A 27,987-nucleotide genomic window follows, 5' to 3' on the forward strand; every position below is an offset into this window, starting at 1 on the left:
TCTGTGTGTCTGTCCTGTATCTGCTCACCCTGTGGGAAGGGCTTGGGGGCCAGCGGTGTGTACGAGCCTGACAACACTCATGGGTGGGGGGGCACCCACTTTATTCCATGTGGCTACAGCTGGGGGCTGCCAGCCCTCCCACCAGGCTGAGCCTGTGCTCCCAGCACCGAGCAGGGTTTTCCCTCGGGAGCAGCAGCCGGAGCCGGCTGTGCCTGGGATAACTCGTGGCTGGGGCTGGCCGGGCTCCTGGCATCCTGGCTCGGTGCAGGGAGGGGTCCCCAGGCCCTGGGCGTGGCTCAGGGGGTCTGTGTGCTGCCATCGGCCGTGCCTGCCCGTCGGCCGTGCCGCAGCTGCTGGTTGTGCTCGGCGAGTTCCACGGCGTCCCGGAGCGCCTCCTGCAGCAGCGCCCGGTGCCGGCGCTCCAGGGCGTCCCGCTGCTCCTCTGCCAGGCGCTGCTGGTCCCGGAGCACCTGCGGGATGCCCGGCGGTCTGGCACAGCCCTGGCACAGCCGGCAGAGCTGTCCCAGCCCTGCCTGCCCACCTGCAGCAGGTGCTGTCTGCAGGCCTGCATCTCCCGCTGGTGATGGTGCAGCAGAGCCTCCAGATCCCACTCGGCCGCCTCCCGCTCCCGCAGCGCTGCCTCCAGGCTCAGGCCCAGCGCGGTCACCTCCCGCTGCCAGCGCTCCGTGTCCCGCTGTGGGGGACAGGGACAAGGTCAGGGCCGCTCCAGGGTGTCCCTGCTCCCTCGGGCTGCACCAGGGAGAGCAGTGCCGGGGAGGGGAAGAGCTGGCAGTGCCGTGCCCACCTCCCCGCTGTGCTCCGGGGCTGGCCCGGCGCTGGCCCCGAGCTGCCGCTGGAGCTGCCGGCAGTGCTGGGCCCGCAGGCGCTGCCGCTGTGCCCTGGCCAGGGCGCGCTGCCCCTCCGGGGGTGGGCACGGCCGGTGCCCTGCCTGGGGGAGAGCAGGACGGGCTGGGGTGGCACCGGGAGCCAGTGCTGGCAGCGCAGAGCTGTCCTGCACAGGGACCTGTGCGCTCCCACTCACGCTGTCACACCCGGGCCGTGGCTGGGTCACTTTGCTCTGGGATGGCTCCTCCAGCAGCCCCTGCCCTGCGCTGGCCAGAGTTTGGCTGTTCCCTCTCTGGCTTCCACTGTCACCCCGTCCTGCTGTGTGGGGACAGGGGAGGAGGATGAGTGTCACATGGGGGGCTGAAGAAGGACGTTCAGATGGAGAGTGAAGCCTTTCCCACCCTGTAAAGCCATGCTCTGTGCCCACATATCCTCCACCCAGCTGTGGGATGCGTGCCTGGCCCCACGCTCTGGCTCTGCTGGCCCCAGGCTGGCACTGGTTGGGTGTGTCTGGGTCACCGGCTGCTGGCCTGGTGCTGTATTCTCTGCAGAGACCTGGTCCTGTCAGAGGAGATGTTACAGGGACACAGCTGGGATTCAGGGCCTTCCCTGCACCAAGCTGTCCCTGGATGAGGGGCCCTGGCCTGGCCTCTGCCCACCTCAGCACTGGGCTGGTGCATCTCTCTTGTCCCAAGCACCTTGGCCACTGCCTGCTTCTTCTCCCACCTTTGACTCTTCAGCACCTGGAAAAGGGGAACTGGAGGTCCTTGTTGGGGTGCTTCAGACCTCTAGGTCTGGCATGGCTCCAGGGGCACACCTCACCCCTGGGGCAGCTTCAGCCCCTGCCCTCAGTTCTGGACAAGGGTCCAGGATGGGTCAAGAGCCTGCACCTTACCCTGCCCAAGGAATGAGTTCCATCCCAGTCCCATGGATCCAGGGGATGGTTCCAGGGGTTCAATCCCATGGATCCAGGGGCATTCCCCACCTGCAGCTCCCTCAGGGCCCTCTGCAGCTGGGTCACAGCTGTTCTTTGCTCAGGGAGGTGGGATCCAGCCAGCAGCTCCACCCGCAGCCCTCGGATCTCCCTCCGGCGTGCCGAGATCTCCTCCTCAGGATCCCAGAGTGTGGCAGAGATGGTCTTGGCCAGCCCCTTCACCCGCTCAGCCAGTCCCAGAGCTGCCAGGATCTCCTCTCTGGAGGTGTCTGGGAGAACAGGAGCCCTGGGCAGGGGCCATGGGGACCAGCACAGGGGGTCCCAGTGCGATGGAGATGAGTGGAGCTGGTGTCCAGCTTCCAGTGGCTGCAGCAGCCAGGGACAGAGTGCCAGCTGTGGGGCAGGGTGGGGGCACAGGGAAGGGGCATCCAGAGTGTGTCCCAGTCCCAGGGGCTACCTGGCAGCGACACACACAGCAGCAGGAAGGTCAGGCTGTTCCCCTCCAGCAGCCGCTCCACCACCCAGGGCAGGCAGACAGCACCAGGTTCCCTGCACTCCCTGCACTCCCTGCACGTGGGGAGACACCCCAGGAGAGAGCTCCACACCACAGGAACCCAAGAATGGGTGGGCCACACATGTCCCCAGGCCCATGTCCCCAAGGAACAGTGACACCCCCTTGGCTTCCAGCCATGGGCTCCCACTGGGGTGTCCCTCCTGCTTCACCTCCAGGAATGGGATTCCCTGAGCCAGAGCAGGCACAGGGGTGGGAGCACAGCTCAGTGCCCGTACGTACAGCCTGGGGCAGGGCCCGGGGGCCCCTGGGGACACCAGGATCCTGAGGGCCGAGCGCTGGCGCCTGCCGCCCTCCAGCTCTCGCTCCACGGTGAGACTGAAGAGGCTGCCGGCCCTGGGGAGAGGCTGGTGTGGGAGGGCAGCCCCCACAGCCAAATCCTTCCCAGCCTGTGGGATCTGGGCCAAATCCCTCACCCCTGCACAGCTGAGCACCCATCTGTGAGGGGGTGCTGAGCACAGCCCTGGAACAACGCTGGGATGGCAGCCAGCCCCCTGGCATAGGCACTGATGGCAGCCTGGGCATCGGGCACGGCCACTTCTGTTGCCTCCTCCACCATCCTGGAAGCAGAAGGAGCCAAGACCAAGTGAGGAGGGTCACATCCACCCCATGGACTCGCTGAGAACACCTCTGTGTTCCATGTTCCCTGCCCAGCCCCACTCCTGATACCAGCCCCAGGAGCATCTGCTCAGCCATGGGCCATCAGGTACCTACAGGCCCAGGGGTGCCACATCCAGCACTTGCAGGGCCCGGCCATCAGGACAGAGCAGGTCCCAGGCTTTGTCATGGGTGCTGACCTGCAATGAGGGGGCTGCATGAGGCAGGGGGGCAGGAAAAGGGGGCTGCTGGCATCCCACACTCACCAGGGGCACACACTGCTTGTTGCCATGCACAGGTGAAGGTTGAGAAAGGCTGATTTTGGGATAATTCCCAGCTTTTCCAGCCCTGGCATCAGGGAAAGGGCAGAGCCCTGTGTGGAGCTTATCAGTACCCCAGAGCCAAAGGGCAGGACCCAGCCCAGTGGCAGGAGCTGCCATCACTCCTGTGTAGATCAAGGCACACTGGAGGGACCTTCAGGACACAGGGAGCAGTGACTGGCCCAGAAAGCCCAGCTGTGATGGAGCAGGAAGGGGTTAGAGGGCTCCCCTGATCCCACCATGCTGCTGGAACCTCTGTGGGCTGCTAAGGCTTCCCACATCTGGGAAATCCTGGAAAGAGAACACTCCTGGGATCCAAAGGTCTCCAGTCCCTGGTCACCCTCTGGATGAGAGGACTGCCCAGTACAGGGCAATGTGTGCTCTTGGCACAGCAGGGTCTGGGCAGTGGCAGAGAGGGACTGGGACCCTCCTGCCAGGACATCCTGCCCTACCTGAACCAGACTGACCATCTGCAGGCTCTGTGTGCCATCCCCCAAGGCCTCCAGTTCTTGGAAGATGGTGTCAATCACCTGTGGACAAGCTGGGAGCTGTTGGTTCCCAGGGCCCGTGGCTGGATCTCAGCCCCTCCCCGGTGGGATTGGGGTCTGCTGGGTGACCCAGGAGCCAGCACTGCACAGCCGTGCTGTCCCCTCTCCCTGCCTCCTGTTCCCTGTGCCCTCACCTGCCAGATGACACTCTGGAAGGGCAGCTGTGTCCCAGGGCCATGGGGGTCCCACAGCAGCAGGGACATGCTGTAGCCAAGAGGAACCAGGGCCAGCTGGGGTTTTGCCAGTTCCAGGACCTTCTCCTGGAAGGAGAGACATGTCCAGCAGGGCAGGGTCATCATGGCACAGCCAGCATGATGCAGATGGCCCTGGCTCATGTGGCTGGGGACAGAGAAGGACTTGGGGCTCTCAGTACCTGTCCTGCATCCAAGTGGAAAATACCATCGACAGTCAGGGAGCTCTCCTGGTGCAAGGGAGGGGGATAATGTTCAGCTTTCCCCTATCCCAGCATGACCACAGCAGGGCAAAGGAGGCACTGGGCATGCTGGGATGGAGATGGCAGGGGTGGCACAGGGGGCCTGGCATGGGCAGGGGTGAGGAGAGACCCCCTCCCTTCCCCTGCTCTCTGGGAGCCCCCAGCAGTCCCCTGCAAGGGAGGGATCCATGGGGTGTAGGGCAGGATCAGCCCAAGAGCTCAGCTCCCATCAGGGTCCCAGGTGTGGCAGGGGGTGGCACAGAGCCCCTGCTCCCTCCTGGTTCTCCAGGGACCCTCAGACCCTGCGTGTCCCTGTCCTGCAGCTCTCACCTGGGGCTCCTTCCCAGCGTAGAGCAGCTGTAGGGGATCCTCGCTGCTGCCCACCCAGCTTTCTCCTGGCCCTGAAAACACCGAGTGGGGGATGATGTGGGGGTCACCCCCACCTGTCCCAGCCCTGTCCTGCCCCCCTTGCAGCCACATCCCAGGGCTTCACACCATTCCTGAGCCACCCTGTCCCTGTCAGCACTGCCAGACCAGCTTGGCCACTGGTCCCAGTGCCACCACAGCTGTGGCTGCCACCCTGTCCCTTGTTCCCTGAGTGGGGGCTCAGGGGAAGGCTCAGGGATTCCTGAGCTCTACCTGCTGCCTGGTGGAGTCCCAGAGCTGCTCGCACGCTGACATCGTGCTCAGCCTGCCGGGACAGAGGGGAAGGAGCCACACCTCAGCACCCCCAGGAGCTGGATGAGACCCCGGGGAGCTGGGCAGCCCCTGACAGGTCCCTCCAAGCCAGCCTGGGCTGTCCCCCACCACGGCACTCACCTCGTCCATGGGCAGCGTGGCACCAGCGAGCTGCTGTGGGGCCAGGGCAGGGATGGGGTTACCTGGGGGATCTGGTTCTCCTGCATTATTGATGCATGTGGGCAGAGCCAGAGCCAGCCTGGAGGCACCCTGCTCCAGGGGCTGAGCCCTGCTGCCAAGGAATCAGCGGGGCACGGGGGCTGGTGGGTGCCTGCAGCCACTCACACCACTGGGGTGCTCCCAGCTCCAGGAGGGACATTGCTGTCAGCCACAGCTGGGACATGAGGGACCTTGGACAGGCTGTCACAAGAAGTGACACAAACCACAGAATCACTAGAGATCAGTCACAAGAGAGCACAGGAGGAAATGCCAGTGCTGAGGATCCCCACTGTCTGTGGAAATGCAGAGGGTGGGGGCCAGGAGAGAAAGCCCAGGACAGCCCCTGCCCTCCTTTGGAAGGGCCAGGAGGAGCAGATGCACACGTGTCCCTCTGTCTGCCTGTTCCCTGTACAGAGTGAGACCAGTGCTGCTGCCCCCAAAACTCCCTCACCTGTGCCTCAGCTGAGGCTGATGCAGCTGAACAGATGGAGCAGGCAGCACTGGGGCTCCATCAGGGGCAGGGCAGGTGACATGGCAGGGACAATAGGGGCCTGTTGGGGCTGGGCGAGTTGGAGTGGCCAGAAGGAAAAACCCCTTGGGAGGTAGAGCCCTGGGACAGGGCAGGGCAGGGGGCTTTGAGGGATTCCCCAGCACTGGGCACAGTGGGATAATGCTGGGGGAAAACTCTGCTCCTCAAGGGAGCCAGACTGGGGGCTCCAGGAGCCCCTCACCAACACTTGGGGGTCCTATGAGCCTTCCCTTGCCCCTGTGGGGCAGCACTGGTGGGAATGGTCACACATCCCCTCAGACAGATCCAGGAGACAGGGATTTCTCCTTCCTCATGCACCAGCCAGCAGCTGCTGCTCCCTGTTCCACGTCCAGCCAGCCCAGGATTCCCACGGTGCAGGGGCACCCTGCTGTACACCCTGGTTAACACCAGCAGAGCCAACACCCCGAGCCACCAGCCACCCTCCACAGCCCAGTGCACGGCCCCACCCTGCCCTCGGGCTGCTCCGGGCTGGCACAGCCCCACAGCCCCTCCACCCCGGGCACGGACACACCCTGGGCATGCAGCAGACCCCGACCCATCGTGATCCATCCCTGGACCCTGAGCTCCTGCCCCTGGTCCTTCCCACACTCTGTTCCCCCACCCCCAGCCAGCCCAGGTGTTTGCCTGCAGGTTATGTGTACCAAACAGAGAGAGGGAGGGACACAGGAAACACCCGGGCACACCTTTAATGCAGAGGCAGGACAGGCCCTGGGGAAGGAGAGCAGGGCTTGGCCAGGTGCGCTCTGCCTGCCACCAGCCCCTTCTCCTCACAAGGACACAGTGTGACAGGACACAGGGAATGGCTTCCCACTGACAGAGGGCAGGGTTAGATGGAATATTGGAGAGAAATTCTTCCCTGAGGGTGGTGAGGCTCTGGCATAGGCCACCCAGAGAAGCTGTGGCTGCCTCATCTCTGGGAGTGTCCAAGGTCAGGGTGGATGGGGCTTGGAGCAAGCTGGGATGGTGGAAGGTGTCCCTGGCTATGGCAGGGAGTGGAATGAGATGATCTTTAAGGTACCTTTCAAATGAAACTACCCTGTGATTCTGTGATTATCCCCCACCCCCATTTTTTCATGCCTGTCCCTTCCCCATCCACCCCTTCCTCTGAATATTCCCAGCACTGCATTCCCAGGCTCTCCCTCAGCATCCCATAATCCATTTTCTCCTTACTACGAGATATTATCTGAATAACTCAGAACCCAGAATTAACCCATTTTCCTCTTATCACCTAAAAAGTTTCTGGTTGAACCTCCTCAAGGTCCCACTTGGACTCATCCACCAGTGCCTCAGGTCGAGGAATAAGGAGCTGCTCCAGTTCATTAGCATTGGTGTGCAGGGGTGTTTAATTCACTCATTTTCCTGTCTTTTGTGGGTTTTCAGTTTTTCTATTAGGCTGAAGAGCAGCCAAGCAGCATCCTGACATCCTGGCCCAGCCATAGCCCCAGGTGAGGAGAGCGAGGATCAGCACAGGGGCCATGGAGGCTCCAAGGGTGGCTGGACTGGGGGGGTTAAAAAGCATGGGGAGGCTCTGGGCAGGGACCAGCAGACCCCAGCAAGGCTTGGGGCATCTGAATGCTACCAGTGGGAATACGATGGAGCTGAACTCTTGTCCAGGGCAGGTGACATGGCAGGGACAGTGCAGGTGTGTTGGGGAGCTGGAGTTGGCCACAGGGAACCCCCTACAGGAGGGTGTGGCTCTGGGTTAGAGCATGGGCTCCACGTGAGGGGTGTCCCCAGCCTTGTCTGGGCACAGCCACAGCAGGGTGACCCTGTGGACAGCCCTGCTCCACCGGGGAGCCAGACTGGGGACACCAAGAGCCCCAAGACCTGTGAGCCTTGCAGGGGAAGCAGCAGTGGGAAGGGTCCTGGAGCCCCTCAGGCTCTGCTGCAGGGCCTGGTCCTGAGCAGACACACGGCCCCAGCCACACCCAGCAGGGCCAGGACGACGCAGAGCGGGGCCACCACGGCGGCGAGGTGACAGCGCAGCACCGACACCGGCACCTGTGCCACCGGCCAGCCCTGGAACTGCGCCGGGGACTGGCACCTGTACTGCTCGGGCCAGCCCTGCCCCAGGTGCCCCGAGGCTGCCAGAGCCTGCAGCCCCCCTGCCCCGGAGCACGAGCAGCTGAAGGGGTTGTCAGCCACGGCCACGTCCTGCAGGTGCCCCAGGAGCGTCACCTCAGCCCGCGGCAGCTCCGAAATGGAGTTGTTGTCCAGGTGAAGGGTGTCCAGCCTGGGGTAATTCCTGATGGAGGGGACGGCCCGCAGCAGGTTTTGACTCAGGTAGAGCTTCTTCAGGGAGCTGAGGAGGAGATCTAGAGCACGGAGGTGGTTGTGGCTCATGTCCAACACCTCGAGGTTGGGAGGCAGCGGCATCAGCACTTCATCCAAGCCAGCGCTGGACAGGTTAAAGTGCCGGAGGGATGCTGGCCACTGGCAGGAGGAGGAGGATGAGTTTGCCACGAGCTGGTTGTGGCTGAGATCGAGCTGCCGGAGCTCCAGCAGCAGCCCCACGCCCTCACACACGCTGTGGTAGGAGCTGAGGCTGTTGTGGCGCAGACTCAGCTCCTGGAGCCGAGGGAAAGCTCCCTGGCAGAAGGCGGGGGCCAGGCTGCCGTCCCCGAGGCTGTTCTGTGCCAGGCTCAGGGAGCGCAGCGCCCCGAACACCCTCCCCACGGCACAGGGCAGCCTGGTGACACGGGAGCCGGTGACAGCCAGCTCCTGCAGGGTCCCCAGCCACCTGCCCAGGCTGGAGAAGGCCTGCTCATGGCCCGTCAGCGGGGAGGAGGTCACGTTGTGGAAGCTCAGGGACACTATGGGCAAGGTCTGGCCATCCATGGCACTCCAGTTGCCCGTCCCCTGGAAAATGCAGCTCTCAAAGGCCAGCTCCTGCACATGGGTGTAGGAGAAGAACCTCAGCACACGGGCGAGGAGTATCTCAGGCACCAGGACATTCCCAATTATTATTTTCTGGATGACAAGGGAGCCCAGAGTTTCAATGGCAGAGGAGTCCAGGTCCCTGATGGGGAAGGCTATGTATTTCTCCAGATCTCCGCCCTGGAACTCCACCACAGTTGCCGAGAGGCACTGGATGATGCTGCTCATGGTCTCCTCGGACAGGTTGTAGCACACACAGTATTCCTGAGTGCGGTTGAAGAAACACCTGTCTCTTCTGCCTTCTGCCACCAGCAGCCCCAGCCCCAGGAGCAGCAGCACAGCCACATTCATGGTGAACAACCTAAAAACTGGAGGAGAAACAGTGAATGGCAGCTGAGGCGACCGCTCTGACCCAGACTGGAGGATGGCTTGGGCAGGTTCAGCCCTGCAGAGCCACCCCTCAGGACAGCGCACTGCCCTCATCCCTCCTGCACCCGCCCGGCCGCTGCGCCGAGACTCGGGCAGCGCTCGGGCCAGCAGCCAAACCCCAGGAGCAGCACCTGCGCCACCTTCCCTCAGCACGGAGCCTCCCGAGGCTCTGCACTGCCCTGCTGGGCTGCCTTGCTGCTAAACGACCAGGAAATGCCTGGAGAAATTACAAACGCGGAGTTACAGACAGTGAAGCCAGATGTGTCAGTCTGACCAGGGAGAGCCCAGCTCTGTTTGTTCCTCTGTAATCTGGGGCAGGAAATTGCAACAGAGGCTTCGTGTTTTCTCCTTTCTCACCCAGCGATTTCATTAATCACCAGCCCCCTAAGGGGTGGTAGAAAATGACCCCTGAAGGTGTGAACATATCCCTGCCAGCACCAGAAGCCGGTCAGCTGACAGAGTCTGATCTCTGATCACCAGATTGCAAAAGAAGCAGCAAGCAAAGAGTAAAGGCTGCTAAATATGTGCTGACTCAGCTCAAAGGGGTCTTTGGGGGTCCCCAGTCCAGCCTCCTGCCCTGAGCGGTTCTGATCAGCCCCGATCAGCCCCAGCTTTCCTTGGCCACATCCCCAAGCCCACCGAGACCGGAGCTCTCCCTACCTGTCCGTGCCGTGGCGGGGCTGCTGCACCCTCCCGAGCAGCAGCTCTCTGTCCTCCGGCACCTGCACCAGCGCTCTGGGACCCCGGGTGGGTTTGTCTAGTGACTCACCAGCCAGCTCACACCCAAAAGTTTCCTTGCTCCACTTCTGCTTCCTCCAGCTGCTGCCAAATCCCGGGCTGGGGTGCCAAAGGCTCCAAGTGCTCAGCTCCATCCGGCACCCGGTCCTGCCCCGGCTCCCGCCGGACGCCCGCGGTGTTCCAGCTGTGTTCCAGCTGTGTTCCAGCTGTTCCAGCTGCCGCTCCCGCGGCTGGCGCTGCCCGGCCGGGTCCCCACAGCCCCGGCTTCCTGAGCAGGACGGAGCCTCCCGAGTCGCTTCTGCTTCGCTTCCCTGCGGCTGCGGGCTGGGAAAGGTTGTGGCCGGAGTGGCAGCGCTGCTCATTTTCCTAGGAATGGTGATGGAACAGAGCGCGGGCAAGGTTCCCCAAGCGCACTTTCGGGTTCAGCCGCTCAGATGCTCGGGTATTGCTGTACCTCGAGGCTCCCCGGGTGCTGAGCACCCTGCAGGCAGTGCAGAGGGGCACAGGACTGTCACATCTGCCATCCAGACCATGCCCAGGTGCCGTGTTCCATGTAGGATGGGGATGGCACAACTCCCACCCATTGTCCAGGCAGCCCGAAGGTGCACAGGACATTCCTTCACCAGAAGGAGCCAGAAGTGCTCCAGAAACAGCTGGATGTGGCACTGAGTGCTCTGCTCTGGCTGACAAGGTGGTGATCAAAGGTCGGACTTGATGATCTTGGAGACCTTCTCCAGCCTGAATGGTTCTGTGATTCTATGATCTCTCAGGAGTTTTTTCCTTTCCCAGATTTCCTTGCCTATGTTGGACTCAGAAAGGGCTTCAGAAAGGGGATGAAACTGCATGGCTGGACAATGCAACTCCCAGTTCGTTGTTGTTAATGTGGCACGACACGTTGGTGCCACAGCTGGGGTGGGGTCCCTTGCTCTCTGGGACTGTTGTGAAGGGGTGCTCAGCAACTCCATGATTCCTCTTCTACGTCCTCGGGTTACATGAAATTCCTCAGCACAAGAAGGACCTGGAGCTGCTGGAGCAAGTCCAGAGGAGACACAGAAATGCCTCAGGGGCTGGATCCCCTCTGCTGTTTAGACAGGCTGGGAGATGAGGCTGTTCAGCCTGGAGAAGCCTCAGGGGAGTGCTAAAGTGCCTAAAGGGGCTACAGGAAAGGGACCTCGGACGAGGGCACTGAGCGACAGGACAAGGGGGAATGGCTTAAAACTGCCAGAGGGCAGGGTTAGATGGGATATTGGGAAGAAATTCCTCCCTGTGAAGGTGGGGAGGCCCTGGCACAGGGTGCCCAGAGCAGCTGTGTCTGCCCCTGGATCCCTGTCAGTGTTCAAGGCCAGGTTGGATTGGGTTTGGAGAAGCCTGGGACAGTGGAAGATGTCCCTGCCCCTGGTGGAGGGTCTGGAATTGGATGTGCTTTAAGGTCTCGTCCTATCCAAACGGGTCTGGAATTTCATGAAACTGATGCTGAGTGCACGATGGAAAAGTCACAGCTGCCCCTCCTCCCGGCCCCTTCTGACCATCCCGGGGCTGGTACCTTTAATTTCTGCCCTCCAGCCGCAAATCCCCCAACACCTTCCTGGGGAAGCACGAACTCTGCCCCTCGGTCCCACCAGCACGGCGGAAGGTCCCGGGGCAGGGAGCCGCCTCGTTTCATATTTCTGCTGACTCTCTGGGGGCTTTTTTCGGCCTCAGCACAAGCAGCACCCATCGCTGCGGCTGCACAGCGGGTTGAGAAACGGGGCAGGGGGCGGGGATGGTGTTTTCCCCGCCCCGGGCCCGCCCAGGCCCGGCCTTTTCCTCCTCCTCCGCTGCCGGTGCCGCTCCGCCATGTGGGGCCGGCGGGCGCGGCGCGGCGGGCACAGCGCGGAGCAGCTGCGGCTGCGGCGGCGGCAGCGAGAGGCAGGTCCGGCCGGGACCCGGGGCTCTGGGGGTCCCCCGCGGGTGGGAGGGACCCCCCAGCTCAGCCCTGGCCGCCCCCATCCCGTCCCATCCCATCCCCGCCCCGGCCGGGATGCGCTGCCCGCTCGGGGAAGCGTTTTACGGCGTCTCATTTAACCCGTGCGGGTTCTGCCGCGGATTCGCCGTTTATTCAACAATCCCCCGCTGTTTGGGTTTTCCAAGGCCTCGCCTACATCTCAGCCTGGACAAAAGGAGGCTCGGAGGGACCTTGTGGCTCTGCCCAGCTCCCTGACAGGAGGGGACAGCCCCAGGTCGGGCTCTGCTTCAGGGAACAGGAGGAGATGGAACGGCCTCAGGCCGGGCCAGGAGAGGCTCAGGGTGGATATTGAGGAAAACTTCTTCATGGGAAGGGTGGTCAGGCATTGGAACAGGCTGGAGTCACCATCCCTGGAGGTGTTTTCCAAAAACAAGTGATGGGGCACTTGGGGCATGGCTTAGTGGTGTTCATTATAAGGCTGGAGCTGATGATCTTGCAGGTCTTTTCTGACTTTAATGACGTTATGGTCCCATGTGAAATCCAACCTCAGGTCCTGAGGCCTCTGTCCCGTGTTCCAGCCCATTATCCCAGCAGTGGCTTAACCCTTTGTGTGCCCTACCCTCACCCCTCACTCCAGCTGCAGGCCCTGCTCGTGCAACCCTTCCAGGCTTGCACCGGGAGCGATGGGCAGCTCCTCCCTGGGCTGAGGGCGGGTGCGGCTCTCGGGTGGGGTGGAGCAGTGTCCTGTGCCGTGTGACGTGTCCTGGTGGCCCGCAGCCCTCAGGAAGGCGCGGCGGCAGGAGCAGCTGGTCAGCAAGCGGCTGCTGCGGGAGGACAGCGCGCCCGAGGAGGGGCCACAGGATGGAGCAGACGTCGTGCCAGACCCACTCTCAGAGCATGAGGTGAAGAAGCTGATGTTCTCCATGGCAGTGGGGGTCCTGGGGGTCTTCCCCAGATCAGCATATGTAGGATGCTGGGCAGGGGTGGGTTTGGGAATGGTTCTGATTCGCTGCCAGACACAGTTAAGGCTCCATCTTTATGCCAGGGTTCCTTTGCCTTGAGGATTAACGGGATGAAATCTTAATGCTGGCAGTGCTGGAAGCTCACCCACCTTTGAATTGCCTGGCCAGGTTCTGGAGCTGCTCAGGGGTGTGCAGAGGGGCTCGGAGGACAGGAAGCGATCGCTCGGCCGCCTGCGCTGGGCTCTGCAGAACGAGGACACTCAGCAGAAGTTTGTCAGGTCAGCCCAGGCCTGCTGTGGCTGTTACCAAGGGCATGTCCCCAGGAGCCCCCATGGGTGAGCTGGTGTGTGGCCCTGGGTGGGAGGTGACAGCAGCCTTTGGATCCCCAGGCTGGATGGCAGCATCCGGACGCTCACGGGGCTCTTCACCAGTAGCCTGGCTGACCTGCAGCTGGAGGCTGCCCGCTGTCTGCACGAGCTGTCCCACTCCAGTGTCCCCACGGTGGCCGAGGCGTGCCTGCCTGTCACCTCCTACCTGCTCACCTACCTGTCGGGACACAGCCTGGAGTTCACGGTGAGATCCGTGTTTGCCGGGGCCCTGGCACCTGGGAATCCTCTGGGGTGGCTGGTATTGACCTCTTGTGTCACATGTGGCTCACGTGGCAGTGCTGCTGAGAAGGGGCCCTCTGGAAGCAAAAATATTTTGGGATCACAGCCTTGCCCTCAGAGCAGGACTGTTCCAGTGCCCAGGTGTCTGACCTGCCCCAATGGTGGGGTAACTGAGTTTAGTTAATCATAGATCCCTTGGGTTGGATTAGAGTGGAACTACACTGAATTTGTATACACTGTGTTTATGTATATATCTATATCTAATCTATATGTCTGTATATGTCTATATATATCTCTATATGTCTATATACCTATATATATATGTATATATGGCAGGTTTATTTTAGAACAGTTTGGTTGCAGAGGAAAGGAGGTATGTAGCCATTTTGGTTGTTATCTATAGAAATGAAACAATACAAAAGTATAAAGATACCACTTAAAAAAATATATATAAGAAAGCATAAGGGTAGAGTGCCTGTAGCTCCATGCTGTGCAACTTGATCTGGGAAAGGAGCAAACAGCTGGAGTAGCTCTGGGATGCCCACGTGTTTCCAGCTGCTCCATTGGGAAGCAGGCAGGCTCAGAGCTAAGGAGCAAGGTGGGCACTGACCCCAGGTGCTGATCCTGTTTGAATGCAGCACACAGGCAGACTCCAGGAGAACCAGAGGGGCCTCAGGGAAATGTTGTCCTGAAATTAGAAGCCTGAAAAACCTCCAGAGTGGGAGTGATAGATCCCAACTTCAGCCAGATAAATAAGGAATGAACTGAAGCTGATTGAGCTGGGAATGGGGTGGCTGCAGAGTCCAGCAGCATTGGTCTGTGTTTCCCCTCCAAGGCCAGCTCCTGCCCTGCTCAGGGCAGTGTGTGGGACCTGAGGCTTTGCTGGCTGCCCACAGAGTCACCTCCTGCTCTGCTGTGTTGTTGCAGGAGCTGTGTTTGTACACACTGGGGAACCTCGTAGTGGAAAGTGAGGCTGTCAGGAAGCAACTGCTGCCTCAGGGCATTATTCCAGTGCTGGCATCCTGCATCCAGGTGGGTGAAACAGCTTAGCCACATTTCTGCTGTGCCCTGGAGAGAATTTTCTGGCTGCCAGCCCTTCTTCCAGCTGTGGGGAAGCTCTGCAGGGAGCTGTTCCCATGAGCATGAGGGTCACTTGTAGGCTCCCTTGCGCTCATTTTCATGGCTCAGCTCACCACCTTGTGCTCTTCTCCAGCTGAATCTCCCTCAGCAGAGCTGTGGTTTGCAGGTCTAAATGCTCAAACCAGGACTTTTTCTGTGTTTGGGCTAAGCCCAGTGAATGTGGGGAGGGGGACAGCTCAGCTCTGGTGTGGCCACAGGCTCCTGTGTTCCTCCTGGTCCCCTCTGTGCCCCCTCTTCTCCAGGTTCAGCTGGGTTTGGTTGGCACCCTGGCTCTGTCAGGGGGGTCAGCTCTGTTCTCTTTGCTTGCAGTCCCCCCACGAGGCAGTGCTGGAAGGTGTGGGCTATGTCCTCTCACAGCTCCTCCAAGCCAAGGAAGCCCCCACAGAGATCATCCCGTGAGTCTGAGCCTCTGAACCCTGCACCAGGGCCCCGGGGCCTCGAGTGGGATTTGTGTGCTGGGGACACGACACCTTCCCCATCCCAGTGACACTGATAGTTCAGGGCAGAATCCTGCCACAGCTGTGGAAGTTTTATGCAGATCAGGGAGCAGGGCTTGGCTCCTTCCCCTTGGCCTCATCTGAGCAGACAGCTCTGGTATTTCAGTAAAGGCCAGAAAGGAGCAGGGAAGGCTTGCAGGGAATTCTGGCTGTGTTGCTCTTGCAAAGGAAAAGATCAACTTGAGAGCCCCCAGTGCCAAAAATGTGAGCCCAGTCAAAGTGTTCTGAGCGTCCCCAGGCCCTGCCATGGACGGGGGAGCCCAAGGCTGCAGCCCTTGGCTCAGAGTCCCTTCCAAGTGTGTGTTTGGATGCTGTGGCCCCCAGTATGGGGTATAGCAGCTCTCTGCTCTGTGGCCAGGATTGGTGTCTCCCTGTTGGTGTCCTGCCTGTGCCTGCATTCACTCTGCTCTCTGCTCTGTGCCCAGCCTGGTCCTGGACTCGGTTCTCCCCCAGCACATGCTCCGACTGCTCTGCTCCGGCCTCAAGGCCGGCGTGGGAGCGGCCGTGGAGTTTGCCTGGTGTCTTCACTACATCATTTGTAGGTAAATGCATTTTTCTCCTTGTTTTGAGTTCTCTGGGAACAGCCAAACAGAGGCACGAAGGCTCATGGTCCTGTGAGGGGATCTGGATTGCCTGCCCTTTTCCCTTGGGAAATCAATTCCCCAGCCATCCTGGGTACCCCAGCTCTCCTACCTGAGCACCTGTGCTGACTGCAGGATCACTGAGCTCTTTACAGGGTGGTAGTGGGTGATAGACCTGAGGAGGCTGTTTCTAGTCCTCTGAATGTCCCCAAATTGCTTCCCCATGCCTGGAGTTATCCCCCCCACTTCCCAAGGCAAGCTTTCTGAATCCTCACACTTGTGGGGTTGGCCTAGGGCCACCCATCTGGGCTGTGCCAGCAAACCTTGCCTGCCACTGGAGCCAAGGAATGTGTAAATACTCAAGGGTCAGGGCTGTCATTTCCAGACCCACACAGATAACTAAGTGAATGTTTTTTATGGGCTCTTAAATTTTCTCATAAGCTCAGGAAAAAAAGCTGCTATTCCAGTGTGAAAGAAGCCACTGTTGCAATATGAAATAAGCCCTGTGGTGGTTTGGGAGGGCACTCTGAATTTCCAGGCCCTGTTGTTTGATGAGGGGATGTGGCAGTTTCCTCACTCCAAGCTCCAAGGCCACTGCACTGTCCCTCCCTTTGCAGGCACAAAGACAACGGGGTGCTGCTGGCACTGGGGGCTGTGCCTGCCCTCACCTCACTTCTGCTCGACCTGGCTTCCCAAATCCCCCAGGACACTCCTGAGGGCCTGGAGCTGGTGAGAGGTGGGCAGGGTGCTGGCTGTTGTCAGGTTGCTGTGGGTGCTCAGCTGAAGGGTTGTCCCTGTGTCACAGCTCGTGTGCCCCGTGCTGCGGTGTCTCAGTAACCTGCTGGCACAGACAGGCTGCCAGGGCCAGGGTCAGGGCCAGGACGGGCGCCTGCTCGTCGCCCTCTTCCTCATCCTGCAGTGCTTCCTGCAGCAGCACCCCTTCCTCGTGCAGGAGTGCCTCTGGCTGCTCAACAACCTCACAGGTGAGTGTCCCACGGGGTGGTGGCACAGCTGGACACTGCTGGGACCCGCCCTGGTTTTATTCACGTGTTCCTTCTCTGCCTACCCCAGCGGATGATCCCTTCTTCTGCTCCGCTCTGCTCTCCCTGGACCTGCTCCCTGCCCTGCTGCAGCTCCTGACGTGTTCCCAGATGGCCACTGTGCTGGTAAACCTTGCCCTGTGCTTTGGGAATGGTGGGGAAGCGCTGGAGTTTCAGGAACTCGAGTCCCACACTGACAGTGCTGGGGTTGGAGGGTGGTTGGGCAGCAGTGACAGCTTGGCAGAAGGTCTCGTGTGGTGGCAGTCACCAGCCACCTCCCCTGAAGCCACTCCAGCTGTATTTACCCCTTGACAGAGCCTTGTCCCAGCATGAGTGGTCCCAAGGCAGAGGTTAACTTGGAGCAGGCCTGGGAAGGCTCCTGCCACTTTCCTTTGAAAGACCCCAAAGCTTTAGGAGACTGGGGACCTTGCCAGGGGTGGGGGGCAAGGCTGGGTGTGCCTGGCACGGGGATGAACAGTGCCTTGGGGGTAGGTGTAAAGGCATTCCAAATCCAGTGGTTTGGTGGGCACTTGGCTGCAGGCAAGCACCTGGCAGGACAAGAAAAAATGGTGGAGAGGGACTTTGGGCAAGGGCACAAGTGATGAGAGGACAGGGAAAGGTTTCACACTGACAGAGGGCAGGGTTGGATGGGATATTGGGAAGAATTCTTCCCTGTTAGTGGTGAGAGGGTGCCCAGAGAAGGGACGGGGCTTGGAGCAACCTGGGGTAGTGGAAGGTGTCTCTGGCCATGGCAGGGGTTGGACTATGGAGGAGGATGAGCTTCTAACCCAAACCACTCCACAATTCCATGCCGTGGGGAGTGGCTCGGAGCCCTCCCAAGCCTGTCAGGAATCTGCCCATGGAGCATTCACTGCTCCCTCCCTCTCCCTCTCAGGTCCTGACCGTGCTGTGCAACATCGCAGAGAAGGGAGCGCTCCAGTGCCAGCGGCTGCTGCGGCAGCCCCTCCTGCCCCGCCTCCTGCCCCTCCTCACACTGCCCCACCCCGAGGCCGTGGGGCAGTGCCTGGAGCTGCTGCACCTCCTCTTCCTGCACTGCCCGGAGGTGAGCTGGGAGAGCTCAGGGCGCAGACTGAGGGGATGGGGAGGGATTACCGTGGAGGGGGGATGATTATTGCAGTTTGAGTAACAGTGATTGCCACACTACCCTCCACCCCTCACACCCAGGCCCCTGCCCAAGGGGACACTGTGATGCAGAGGGTGGAAGCCCTTCTCGTGTCTGCAGTTTCTTATTGGCAAGGACTGGTGTTGGGCAGTTTGTTTCCACCCCAAGTTTTCTTTGATCCTGTTGAGGTTGCTTCACTTGCTGCAGATCACAGGAATGAATTCTTCCCTGTGAGGGTAGGGAGGCCCTGGCACAGAGTGCCCAGAGGAGCTGTGGCTCCCCCATCCCTGGAAGTGTCCAAGGCCAGGCAGGATGAGGCTTGGAGCACCTTATGGAAGGTGTCCCTGCCCATGGCAGGGGGTGGGAATGAGATGGGCTTTAAAGTCCTTCCCAACCAACCACCAGCATGGTGGGATTTACCTGGATGGGGAATGCAGTGTCTGGGAGGGCTCTGGGGAATTCCTTCAGCCCCATTCCCTGGGATGTGGTGGCTTGGGCAGAGATGATAACTGTGGCACCCAGCCAGTTCTCACCCTTCTCCTCTCACACAGGCTGCTGCTGATTTCACCAGGCAAGGTGGGCACCAGGCCCTGGAGCAGCACCAGAGCATCCCAGAGCTGCAGGAGCGGGCACAGGCACTGCTGGACATGGTCAGGCAGTCCCCAGGAGCCCCCAGTGCCTGCCAGGCCACACTGGCTGCCTTCTCCTAGGCTTTGCCCCCTCCCTGCAGTCTCAGGGGGAATAAACTGACTGTTCAACCTGTGGCAGCTTCCCAAGGGCTGCTCAGAGCTCTGATGTGCCCATGCTGGCTGCATGGGGGGGCTGGTCCTTGTCACCACCTGGTAGTCACCAGCCCAGTGCCCCCCAGAGCCTGGAGCAGGGGCAGAGCTGAGCTGCAGCCTGGGCAGACTCTCCTGTGCCAGGGAGGGGTGAACGGCTGCATCAGCCATTCCCTGAGCTCTCAGTCACCACCAAGCTCAAGGTAAGCACATTGTGTTTATGAATTGATAAATTAAAGATACATTTTTGACATTAAAGATAATCAGTCAAGTCTCCAGCACATGTATTTCCTGCCAGTCGTCACGCATGGCTTTTCACCACACTCTCCAGGGCCTTGCCCACTTCATCTGCCGTTAGGTTGTTCAGTGGGATGCTCTTCTCCTTCCCAAACTCTATGGGAAAACAGACAGGGTGAGAGGGGGCAGGTGTGTGGGTCCTTTCCTGGTGCAAGGGCACTGATGTCAGAGCCCAGGCTCCCATCACCAGCCCTTCACACTCAGCACATCCCATGTGCCCATTTTTGTGCAGTGAGTGGGGTGGGGGTGGGAGCTCACAGCCAGAGGCTGGAAAGCCCCTGCTGAGCACTGGGCCCGGCTCTGCTTCCCCCGGGTCATTTCCCTATAGTGACCCCACACCCTGCCCCAGGGCAGCTGCTCCCTTCACCAGCATCCCCCACGGAACCCCTGAGCAGCCAGTGCAGCCACAGCCGAAATTCCTCCCTGCGAGGGTGGGAGGCCTGGCACCCACCCAGAGGAGCTGCCCAGCCCGGCAGTGCCCCGGGCCAGGCTGGACGGGGCTGGGAGCAATCGGCCCCAGGGGAAGGTGTCCCTGCCCACGGCTGAGCTTTAAAATCGCTTCTAGCCCAAACAGTCTGTCATTCTCCCCATCCCCGTTTTCCCGTGTCTGCCCTTTCCCCACCCCTGCCCTCCCTCTGACCCCTCCCATAAATACTGGAAATCCCTTCCAACCCAAACCATCCATGATAACTCCATGGTGCTTCCCGGCGGGCACCCCCTACTCACCGTACCGAGCCCAGAGCTTGGGCTGGATCCCGGAGCACTCGCGGATCAGGATGGGGAAGTTGGGATTTGCCTTCTTCAGAGTCACATAGTGCTGCTCGATGAATTCCCTGCGGAGGGAAGGAGGAGGCGCGTCCCTGTGGCTCAGCTCGGGAGTGTTTCGCTCCCCTGGAGGAGCACCCCCGTCCCGGCCCGTCCCCGCGCTGACCTGACGCCGCGGCTGCCGGCGGAGCGCTGGCACAGGTGGATGCGCAGCTCCCTCAGCCCGCGGCCCAGCCCGCCCCCGATGTTCTTCACAGCGGCCGCCGCCATCTTCCTGCCCGGACAACAGCGACGGGGCGGGACCTCGGCGCCTCCGCCAATGGGAGCGCCCGCCGTGCTCCGTCCGCCAATGGGAGCTCCCGCCCTTATCGCAGCCGCCAATGGGAGCTCCCGCCCTTATCGCAGCCGCCAATGGGAGCGCCCGCCGTGGGGTGCGCTGGGAGGGCAGCGCTGAGCGGAAGGGCCGCGCAGCGGAGGTGGGAGCGCAGCAATGCCGGACCGCGACAGTGAGTTTGGGGACAGGGGACACGGGACAGGGGACAAGGGGCATTCCCGGACACCCCCGGCGCCGCGACACTTGGCTCGCGCGGGCGCTGTCGCGGCGCTCGGGGCGGGGCGGGTTGCAGCGGCCCGGCGGGGAGGGCGGTGTAGGCCCAACTGCGCGGAGGAGCGGGGGGACCCCCGGGGACCCCGGTCCCGGTGCAGGGGACAGCTCTGCGGGGACGGGAGCGGCCACAGCCCGCGGGGCCGGGGGAGGGAGCTGGCGGGCCGGGAGCCCGGGGGTGCGCGGGGCTGAGCCTCAGCGCGGGGACTGACACCGGGTGCGCCCCGGGAGTGGGGCCGGGTGGTGTTTGCGGCCGCTTAGAGGATGCAGGGGCAGTCCCGGCGTGCGGGGACGGGACACCCTCGGGAGGCCCTGGGACAGCCCCTGGAAGGCACAGAGCAGGGACGGTGGGTCTCGCAGTGGCACCGGGACCCCCGTGTGCTGTACGCGCTGGCGAGGCCGGCGATCCCCTGGGATCGGAGCTGCAGGCGGACGCCGGTCCCCTCCTGGTTTGTGCGCGGGTGTGAAGCTGTGCAGGCAGTGTCTGAGCTCTCTCTCTTCCCTCCTCTAGATGAGCCGTTCTCCAACCCCCTGGCCCCCGAGGGCCACGATGTGGACGACTCGCACTCCTTCCACCAGTGAGTACAGCTCTGGGGCACTGGGCTGGGACTGGAGCAGCACTGTGGGACCCCAGGCCGATTCCCTGGTGCACTCCAGCTTTTGGGTTCCCTCCACAGGCATCTAGTGCCCATCTCGGTCATAGAGGATCTGCTTCTCCTCCAAAACTCTTTGGGAATGATGATTTCTGTTCCTTCCCTCCCTTGTAGATCCAAGCTGACCAATGAAGACTTCAGGAAGCTTCTCATGACCCCGCGGGCTGCGCCAACATCTGCGCCACCCTCCAAATCTCGCCACCATGAGTGAGTAGGGCTCTGTTTCACAGGTCCATGGGGCAATCCATGCCCCCTTTCCCTCTGGGGCTCTGTGCCCAGCTGACCTTCTCCTCTGCACTCTGCGGGGGGATATCTACAGGGGCTTTTGCCAATGAGTGTAGGAAGTGGAGAAGCAGGTGGGTTAGGGCTGCTGTAAATAAAAGTGAGGCTTCATGGCTGTTAAGACACTTTGTACAGGAGGCAGATTTTGTTTGGTGAAAATCAGTCTTTTCTCTTCCTCTCCCTGCCAACAGTGTGGAATTAGGGGGAAATTAAGGGTGAGAGACTGCTCTGTTGCATCTCTGAACACCCTAGTGCTCTGCTGTGCTTGAGGGACTGTTCTGCCCACCTGTCACCCATGTGTCTCTGCAGACTGTACATGTGTTTTTTCACCCCTTTGCAGGATGCCCCGGGAGTACAATGAGGATGAAGATCCAGCTGCTCGCAGGAGGAAGAAGAAAAGGTAAGTGGGGAAAGAGATGCAGCAGGGCTTGTCATTATACATCATGTCCTGCTCATGGAAGCAGTCCTGATCTCTTGGGTTCCCAAAGAGGGCCTTGAGTGGGTTATTGAAGAGCTCAGGCTGAGGAACTGTCACTGCTTTTGGGAACAGCTGTGAGAGGGCAGCAGTAGGATGGGGCTGCGCCTCCAGAAGAAGCAGGAGAGGCCCTGTGGGTGTCTCACAGAGCAGGGCAGTGGTGGGACATTGCACTGATCACTGTGTGCTTTGGGGCATGTCTGCTCAGCAGGACTGCACTGGACCCCTTCCCTTTGGAAGGGAGGATGGAGCTCCTCCTTAGTTTGCCTCAGTATAGCAGTTTCCTCCTGTTGTGTCCCATGGTGCTCTAGTGTGTTTTTGGGGAAGGGACTGGGAGCAGAATGGGTGTGTGAGGCCTCAGGGGCTGTTACCTGATCTCAAAAACATGAGCAGGTCACTCTTAACCCGAGCTGTTTCCCATTCCCAGTTACTACGCGAAGCTGCGGCAGCAGGAGATCGAGCGCGAGAGGGAATTGGCAGAGAAGTACCGGGATCGAGCCAAGGAGAGGAGAGATGGAGTGAACAAGGACTACGAGGAGACAGAGCTGATCAGCACCACTGCCAACTACAGGGCTGTGGGGCCCACGGCCGAGGCGTACGTGGGCTGTGCTGGGGCCTGGGCTCGCCAGGCTGGTCTGGGGGGGCTTTCCCTGATCTGGTTCCCTTCTCACTGCACAGGGATAAATCTGCTGCGGAGAAGAGGAGACAGTTGATCCAGGAGTCCAAGTTCTTGGGTGGTGACATGGAGCACACTCACTTGGTGAAGGGTCTGGACTTTGCGCTGTTGCAGAAGGTGAGTGCAGATACCACCATGCTGCTCCTGCCCTGTCCTCTCCCACAGACACACGGGGTGGGTGTTAGCACTTGGTCTTGGCAGTGAGGATTTCCCTTCCTCCCTTCCTGCTGCAGGGCTGGGGATCTGATGGGGCTCACAGATGGGCAGCAATGGCATGGGTTGGGCTGTAATGTGTGGATTTACTCTGCATCCAGGTACGGGCTGAGATAGCCAGCAAGGAGAAGGAAGAGGAGGAAATGATGGAGAAGCCCCAGAAAGAAACTAAGTGAGTGATTGAGTATTTTGCATTCCTGAGTGCAGCTGCTTGCCAGAGAGGAGGATGCAGAGGAGCCAGTCACTTGACTCTAATACTTCTGGTTTCTGTTTAGGAAAGATGAAGATCCTGAGAACAAAATTGAATTTAAGACCCGTCTAGGTAAGACTGTGTGGATGTGTCTGTTTCCCACCTTGTCTGTGCTGTGAATGTGGGAGAAATCCTGGAGGGTGAATGGAGAAATGAGAACCGTTGGAGGGGGGAGAGTCCTGAATTTGAGGACTGGAGGAAGTGTGTCCTTAGGAGGTGATTCTTGTGTTGCTGGTAAACTAAATACGCTTCACTGTGGGCTTGTCCTCTGCTTTCCCACACTCTTCCTTCTGTCCAGGCCGCAACATTTACCGCATCCTGTTCAAGAACAAGACCTACGAGCGGAACGAGCTGTTCCTGCCAGGCAGGATGGCCTATGTGGTAGATCTGGATGATGAATACGCTGACACTGATATCCCCACCACGCTGATCCGCAGCAAGGCTGACTGCCCCACCATGGAGGTACCCAGCTGCTCTCCAGCCCGCTTCACCTCACTGCTCTGAGGTGGCCAGAGCGGGTTTTTCTGGGAGGGGTTCCCTGCCAAGGAAGCAGGATGCTTCCTCGTGGATTTCCCTTTCAGGCACAGACCACGCTGACCACCAACGACATCGTCATCAGCAAGCTCACACAGATCCTCTCCTATCTCAGGCAAGGCACCCGCAACAAGAAGCTCAAGAAGAAAGACAAAGGTAGGAGGTGAAAGGAGCCAAGTAGTAGGAATTTAGTGCTTGGAGCATATCCCAAGGGAACGGGATGTATTTTGGTTTGTGGTCCCTTGTGCAGTGAGACAGTGGTTTCCTGAGAGTTGTGTCCTGAAGGCAGCAGCACGTGGGCCAGGCTGCTGGGAGTTTGGAACTGGGAGCTCTAGTTTCCCTAGTTCCCCAGTTCCCTGAGGAAATGCCCCCTCTTGGAGAGAGACACAATGGCTTTCTGGGGGGACTGCATATGATGTGACATCCTCCAGGCTTGCCACTCCTGCAGCATGGAATCCAGACAGGGACAGGGGAGCAGCACGGGGGACAGAGTGGATGACATGGCTCTCACTGCTGTTGTGTCCTTGCAGGGAAGCTGGATGAAAAGAAGCCTCCTGAAGCTGATATGAAGTAAGTGCCACCCTGCCTTTAGGCTATGGGGTCACAGCTCTGTCCCTTAGGGAATGGCATTTTGGCCCACCACATTTAGAGAAGGCTGAGTTTGGAACTGCTGGACCTGTGGTTTGTAGGACAAGGCTGGAGGCAAGCTCTGGTTTGGATTTCAGGCTTGAGGCAGGTGAGGGCTCACTGTTGCCCTGTACCACAAGGCTCAGGTCCTGCAGCAGAAGGGAATAGAAGTGCAGTGATGCCTCTGTCAGATGTGAAAACCGCTTCCATATCTGGTGTCCTTAGCTCTCAGTGCTGGTCCTGTGTGCTCCAGGTCATAAAGATGTGGTTATGGCCTCTCTTCCTGCAGCACATGTAACTCCAGACTCTTTTCCACTTGTAGCATCTTTGAAGACATTGGGGATTATGTGCCCTCCACTGCCAAGATGCCACGGGACAAGGAACGGGAGAGATACCGGGAGAGAGAGCGGGAGCGAGACCGGGAGCGAGAACGTGACAGGGACCGGGAGCGCGAGAGGGACAGGGAGCGGGACCGGGAGCGCGAGGAGGAGAAGAAGAGGCACAGCTACTTTGAGAAGCCCAAGGCTGATGATGAGGTCAGTCTCTACTCGTGAGGGAGACTGTCCCACCTGAGCTCTGCCCTCTGTGGGGTTGGGGGCTTTGGGTATCTCTGGTTGTTCCCCTATACATGCCAGTGTCAGCTCTTGCTGAGCTGTCTGTCCCCAGGGCTTGCTGGGTGCTTGTCCTGTCCCTCAGCAAGTGAGGCAGCACTAGCACCAGCTTGTTGGGTTTGTGCTTCAGCTCTGTGTGATTGATTGATTGATAATTCATTGACACTGTCTCTCCCTCTTCTTTGCAGCCCACGGACATTGACAAAGGTGAGTCAAGTGGTGTGAGTACTTGAGAGGGATAGGACAAGGGGGAATGGTTTTAAGCTAAAACAGAAAAATATGCAGATTTGATATTAGGAAGAAATTCTTCCCTGTGAGGGTGCTGAGGCCCTGGCAGAGGTTGCCCAGAGAAATTGTGGCTGCCCCACCCCTAGAAGTGTTCAAGGCCAAGTTGGACAGGGTTTGTAGAAACTGAGGATAGTGGAAGGTGTCCCTGCCTATGGCAGGGAGTTGGAACAAGATGGGATTCAGGATCCCTTCCAAGACAAGCTATTGTAAGATTACAGGTCTCCTGGGGTCAGCTGACCCCATCAGTGCCAAACTGGTTTGCTCCTCCTCTCATACCTCATGTGCAGCTTACCTTCCTGTTACTGTGTCCCACAGGGACTCTGCCCAGCCCCAGCGTTCTGCAGTGAGCTGTTCTTCCTCCCAAATTTAACCTGCTGCTTTCTCTACTCCAGGACCTGGCTCAGCCAAGGAGCTCATCAAGTCCATCAATGAGAAGTTTGCTGGAGCTGCTGGCTGGGAGGGAACAGAGGCATATCCTTTACTGTCTATGCCAGCCTGGCTGGCTGTGGGGCTAGTCTGCCCTTGCACACACAAGCACATCTGGGGGGCTGTCCTGCTTCACCTGGTAGCAGGGAAATGCTGCTCAAGCTTTGCCTCTCCCACACCAAACAAAAGCTCTGCACTCCCCAGTTTGGTTGTGTTGGAGCAGGAGGGGTTTTTCTAGCTGGCTGTGCCCAGTCTGCAGCTGTAAGGCTCAGCTCATGTGGTGCTTTCCTTAACGGCTGCCACTTTGAAGAAGCCAGAAGACAAGAAGCAGCTGGGAGACTTTTTTGGCATGTCCAACAGCTATGCTGAGTGCTACCCTGCCACGTAAGGAGCAGTGGGAAGCTGTGGGGTGGGAGCAGGGTGTGTTGAGGGGCTGCTGTTCTCTGGCAGCAAGAACTTGAACATTGGCCTCCCTACTTGCTGGGGGAGCAGGCCTGGCCTTGTCTGTGACAACAGCTGACTGGTAAAACCATCCCAAGCCCTTGCTTCAGGTTTTTGTTAGCTGCTCTCTGCTGTAAGTGGCTGCCTGGAGCCTGCTGCCCCTCAGAGCCAGGGGGAGGCTGAGATGGCTGGGATTCTGCTGCATTCCTTAATCCATGTGGTTGTGGAGCTCTGGCTTCCCTCAGTGGAAGAGGAACATCTTTCAGCCTGTAGAGTCATTGTGGAATTATTTCTAACCTTGGATGTCCTGTGTTACAGTCACCTGCAGGGCTTGCAGCTGGGGCCACTTCTCTCTGGTCCTGGAACTGAGTGTGTTTGGTCCGAGCACATGAGACATGACTCCCACCAGGAGTCTCCAAGGCCGTGGTCCGTCTCGTGGACTCACTCTGAACTCTTTCCTTGCTTTTTTTCTCCCCAGAATGGATGATATGGCTGTGGACAGTGATGAGGAGGTGGACTACAGCAAAATGGATCAGGTATGTTGGCACCAGCCTTTAGGAGCAGCTAGCAAAGTAGGCACCAGTTCCAGCTGAGAGGATCCCATGGAAAAGAAACAGCACTGGAGCTGCATGCTGAGTGAGATTTGGGGTTTGCTGATCTGCTCCCTGTCATGTGAGGGAGCAAAAAGGTGTCACTGGCACTTGACCCAGAGGTGTTGACAGGCATGATATTTCCTCTTCCACAAAATCTTCTGACTTCCTCTTCCACAAAATCTGGAACTTCTTGGGGGGGTGGATCTGGAGCCAAGGCCATCTCTGGTGGGAGATGGAGCCTTGTGGCTGGATGTGCAGGGCTGTGTGAGAAGCCCTCCCAGCAGCAACTGAGGAGCTGCTCTGAGTCATTCACTCCCTGCAGGGTAACAAGAAGGGGCCTCTGGGCCGCTGGGACTTTGACACGCAGGAGGAGTACAGCGAGTACATGAACAACAAAGAGGCTCTGCCCAAGTGAGTGCGGCTCCAGGAGGGGCCGAGTGAGGGCTCTGGGTGGGATGGCCATGCTGGCCAAGCCTGAGTGCTGGGTGCTGCTCCTTTGTGAGAACCAGAGGAGGAGCTGCGGGTCCTGGGCCTGGTGGTTTGTTTTTGCTCTTAATGTCGCTCTTGAGGACATCTTGCTGCTTTTGGGGGCTCAGGCCAGCTCTGAAGCATATGCTTGTGGCTGGGGAGATGCATCCCTCCCTCTGGCAGGCTGTGGGTCCCCTGTGAGTGTTGAGCCATGTCTTGCTCCTCCAGGGCAGCGTTCCAGTATGGCATCAAGATGTCTGAGGGACGCAAGACGCGCCGCTTCAAGGAGACCAACGACAAGGCGGAGCTGGACCGGCAGTGGAAGAAGATCAGCGCGGTGAGTGCCCAAGCTGGGCTGGGGCTGCTGCACCAGGACACTGCCCCAGCCACTCCTGTCCTCCTGCCCCACCCATGGCTCTTCAGTCCAGCCACATGCTGCCAGTGTGTGTGTGAGCATCCAGCTCTCCAGCTGGCTTTGCTCCTTGCAAGAGCATCAGCCAAATACTTGTGGCTTCAGTATTGCAACGGTGTCCGGAGCTCTATTTGGAACTGTTGTCCTGGGAGCAGCCCCAGTCAGGGGCTTTTTGCTCTGGGCTGTGCAGCAGATGAATGTGCCCAAAACTGTTAGTTTGGAGCCATCCAAAGGGGATTGGAGGGGACAGGACATGTTTAGTGGCTCCCTGCTTGCAGGCTGGCAGAGCTGGGAATTGTCCTGGAAGGGTGAGTAGTATGGGATGGGCTGGAGAAGGTGAGAACCAATGGTCTGTGGTGGCTAGAAAGGAGCAAAGGGCAAACAGGCCAAGCTTCTCTAGCTGTAGCTCAGCTCTGGCCTGGCTGCAGCTCTCCCCAGGTGTATCTGGCACCCTCTAGCCCCTCTAGTAGTTGTAAGCAGCCAGATTCCCTGTGCATAACAGGATTTTGTGCTTTTTCCGCAGATCATCGAGAAGAGGAAGAAGTTGGAGGCTGATGGGTAAGTACAGTAGTCTCTGCTTGTGGCTTAGCTGCAGGGGGCTTGTTAGGGCGCCCCCCCCCCCACCTTCTGTGATGTGAGTGTGGATGTCAGTGCTGAGTTCTGGATGGGAGGGTGGTGGAGCTACCTGCCCTGCATCCTCACCACTCTCCTGCCCCTCTCTCTTTTCCAGGGTTGAGGTGAAACGTCCCAAGTACTGATTTCTCCTGTGTTTCTTCTTCCCTCTCCTGGAAGCCTGGGAGCTGCCTTCCTGGAGTGTGCTGGTGTGCTCTCCTTGCCCCAGACACTGTCCACTCCGCTCGGAGCTGGGGGCTCTTCCCTCCCTCTAGTTCTTTGCTGTAGAGCCTGTACTGTGTAAATGTTGTAGTCTTAATAAAACCACATTAAATTTGTGTGTGG

The 27,987-nt window shown here is 59.6% G+C and overlaps 4 protein-coding genes across 6 annotated transcripts; 2 read left to right on the forward strand and 2 right to left on the reverse strand.

Moving 5' to 3' along the window:
- Positions 1-6,442: 6,442 nt before the first annotated feature.
- CD14 (CD14 molecule) lies at positions 6,443-9,999 on the reverse strand. Of its 2 annotated transcripts, none has more exons than XM_056502513.1 (2): positions 9,772-9,999; positions 6,443-8,941 (listed from the first exon to the last, which is right to left on the reverse strand). In XM_056502513.1, the coding sequence occupies exons 1-2, from the start codon at positions 9,872-9,874 to the stop codon at positions 7,572-7,574; spliced, it is 1,473 nt and encodes a 490-aa protein (XP_056358488.1). In that variant the 5' UTR covers positions 9,875-9,999; the 3' UTR covers positions 6,443-7,571. The 2 variants fall into 2 exon arrangements, with proteins under 2 accessions (XP_056358488.1, XP_056358489.1); XM_056502514.1 differs by having other exon boundaries at positions 9,663-9,858.
- Positions 10,000-11,543: 1,544 nt separating this feature from the next.
- TMCO6 (transmembrane and coiled-coil domains 6) lies at positions 11,544-18,681 on the forward strand. The gene is made up of 12 exons (XM_056502516.1): positions 11,544-11,652; positions 12,463-12,587; positions 12,816-12,925; positions 13,037-13,220; positions 14,183-14,287; positions 14,705-14,790; positions 15,318-15,434; positions 16,091-16,202; positions 16,279-16,456; positions 16,545-16,639; positions 17,409-17,576; positions 18,188-18,681. Exons 1-12 carry the CDS (start codon positions 11,577-11,579, stop codon positions 18,344-18,346), a joined length of 1,515 nt encoding a protein of 504 aa, XP_056358491.1. The 5' UTR covers positions 11,544-11,576; the 3' UTR covers positions 18,347-18,681.
- Positions 18,614-19,787, reverse strand: NDUFA2 (NADH:ubiquinone oxidoreductase subunit A2). 2 transcript variants are annotated; one of them, XM_056502517.1, is made up of 3 exons: positions 19,644-19,787; positions 19,439-19,545; positions 18,614-18,808 (listed from the first exon to the last, which is right to left on the reverse strand). In XM_056502517.1, the coding sequence occupies exons 1-3, from the start codon at positions 19,745-19,747 to the stop codon at positions 18,717-18,719; spliced, it is 303 nt and encodes a 100-aa protein (XP_056358492.1). In that variant the 5' UTR covers positions 19,748-19,787; the 3' UTR covers positions 18,614-18,716. The 2 variants fall into 2 exon arrangements, with proteins under 2 accessions (XP_056358492.1, XP_056358493.1); XM_056502518.1 differs by having other exon boundaries at positions 19,444-19,545; positions 19,644-19,783.
- Positions 19,788-19,888: 101 nt separating this feature from the next.
- Positions 19,889-27,980, forward strand: IK (IK cytokine). The gene is made up of 20 exons (XM_056502421.1): positions 19,889-19,983; positions 20,593-20,659; positions 20,849-20,941; positions 21,357-21,416; positions 21,919-22,086; positions 22,170-22,284; positions 22,482-22,552; positions 22,656-22,702; positions 22,929-23,092; positions 23,212-23,320; positions 23,695-23,734; positions 24,114-24,327; positions 24,591-24,609; positions 25,083-25,160; positions 25,419-25,500; positions 26,036-26,093; positions 26,473-26,561; positions 26,847-26,955; positions 27,554-27,588; positions 27,761-27,980. Exons 1-20 carry the CDS (start codon positions 19,968-19,970, stop codon positions 27,786-27,788), a joined length of 1,662 nt encoding a protein of 553 aa, XP_056358396.1. The 5' UTR covers positions 19,889-19,967; the 3' UTR covers positions 27,789-27,980.
- Positions 27,981-27,987: the final 7 nt, after the last annotated feature.

This window comes from Oenanthe melanoleuca, chromosome 13 (genome assembly GCF_029582105.1).
Source record: "Oenanthe melanoleuca isolate GR-GAL-2019-014 chromosome 13, OMel1.0, whole genome shotgun sequence".
Classification (NCBI taxonomy): domain Eukaryota; kingdom Metazoa; phylum Chordata; class Aves; order Passeriformes; family Muscicapidae; genus Oenanthe; species Oenanthe melanoleuca.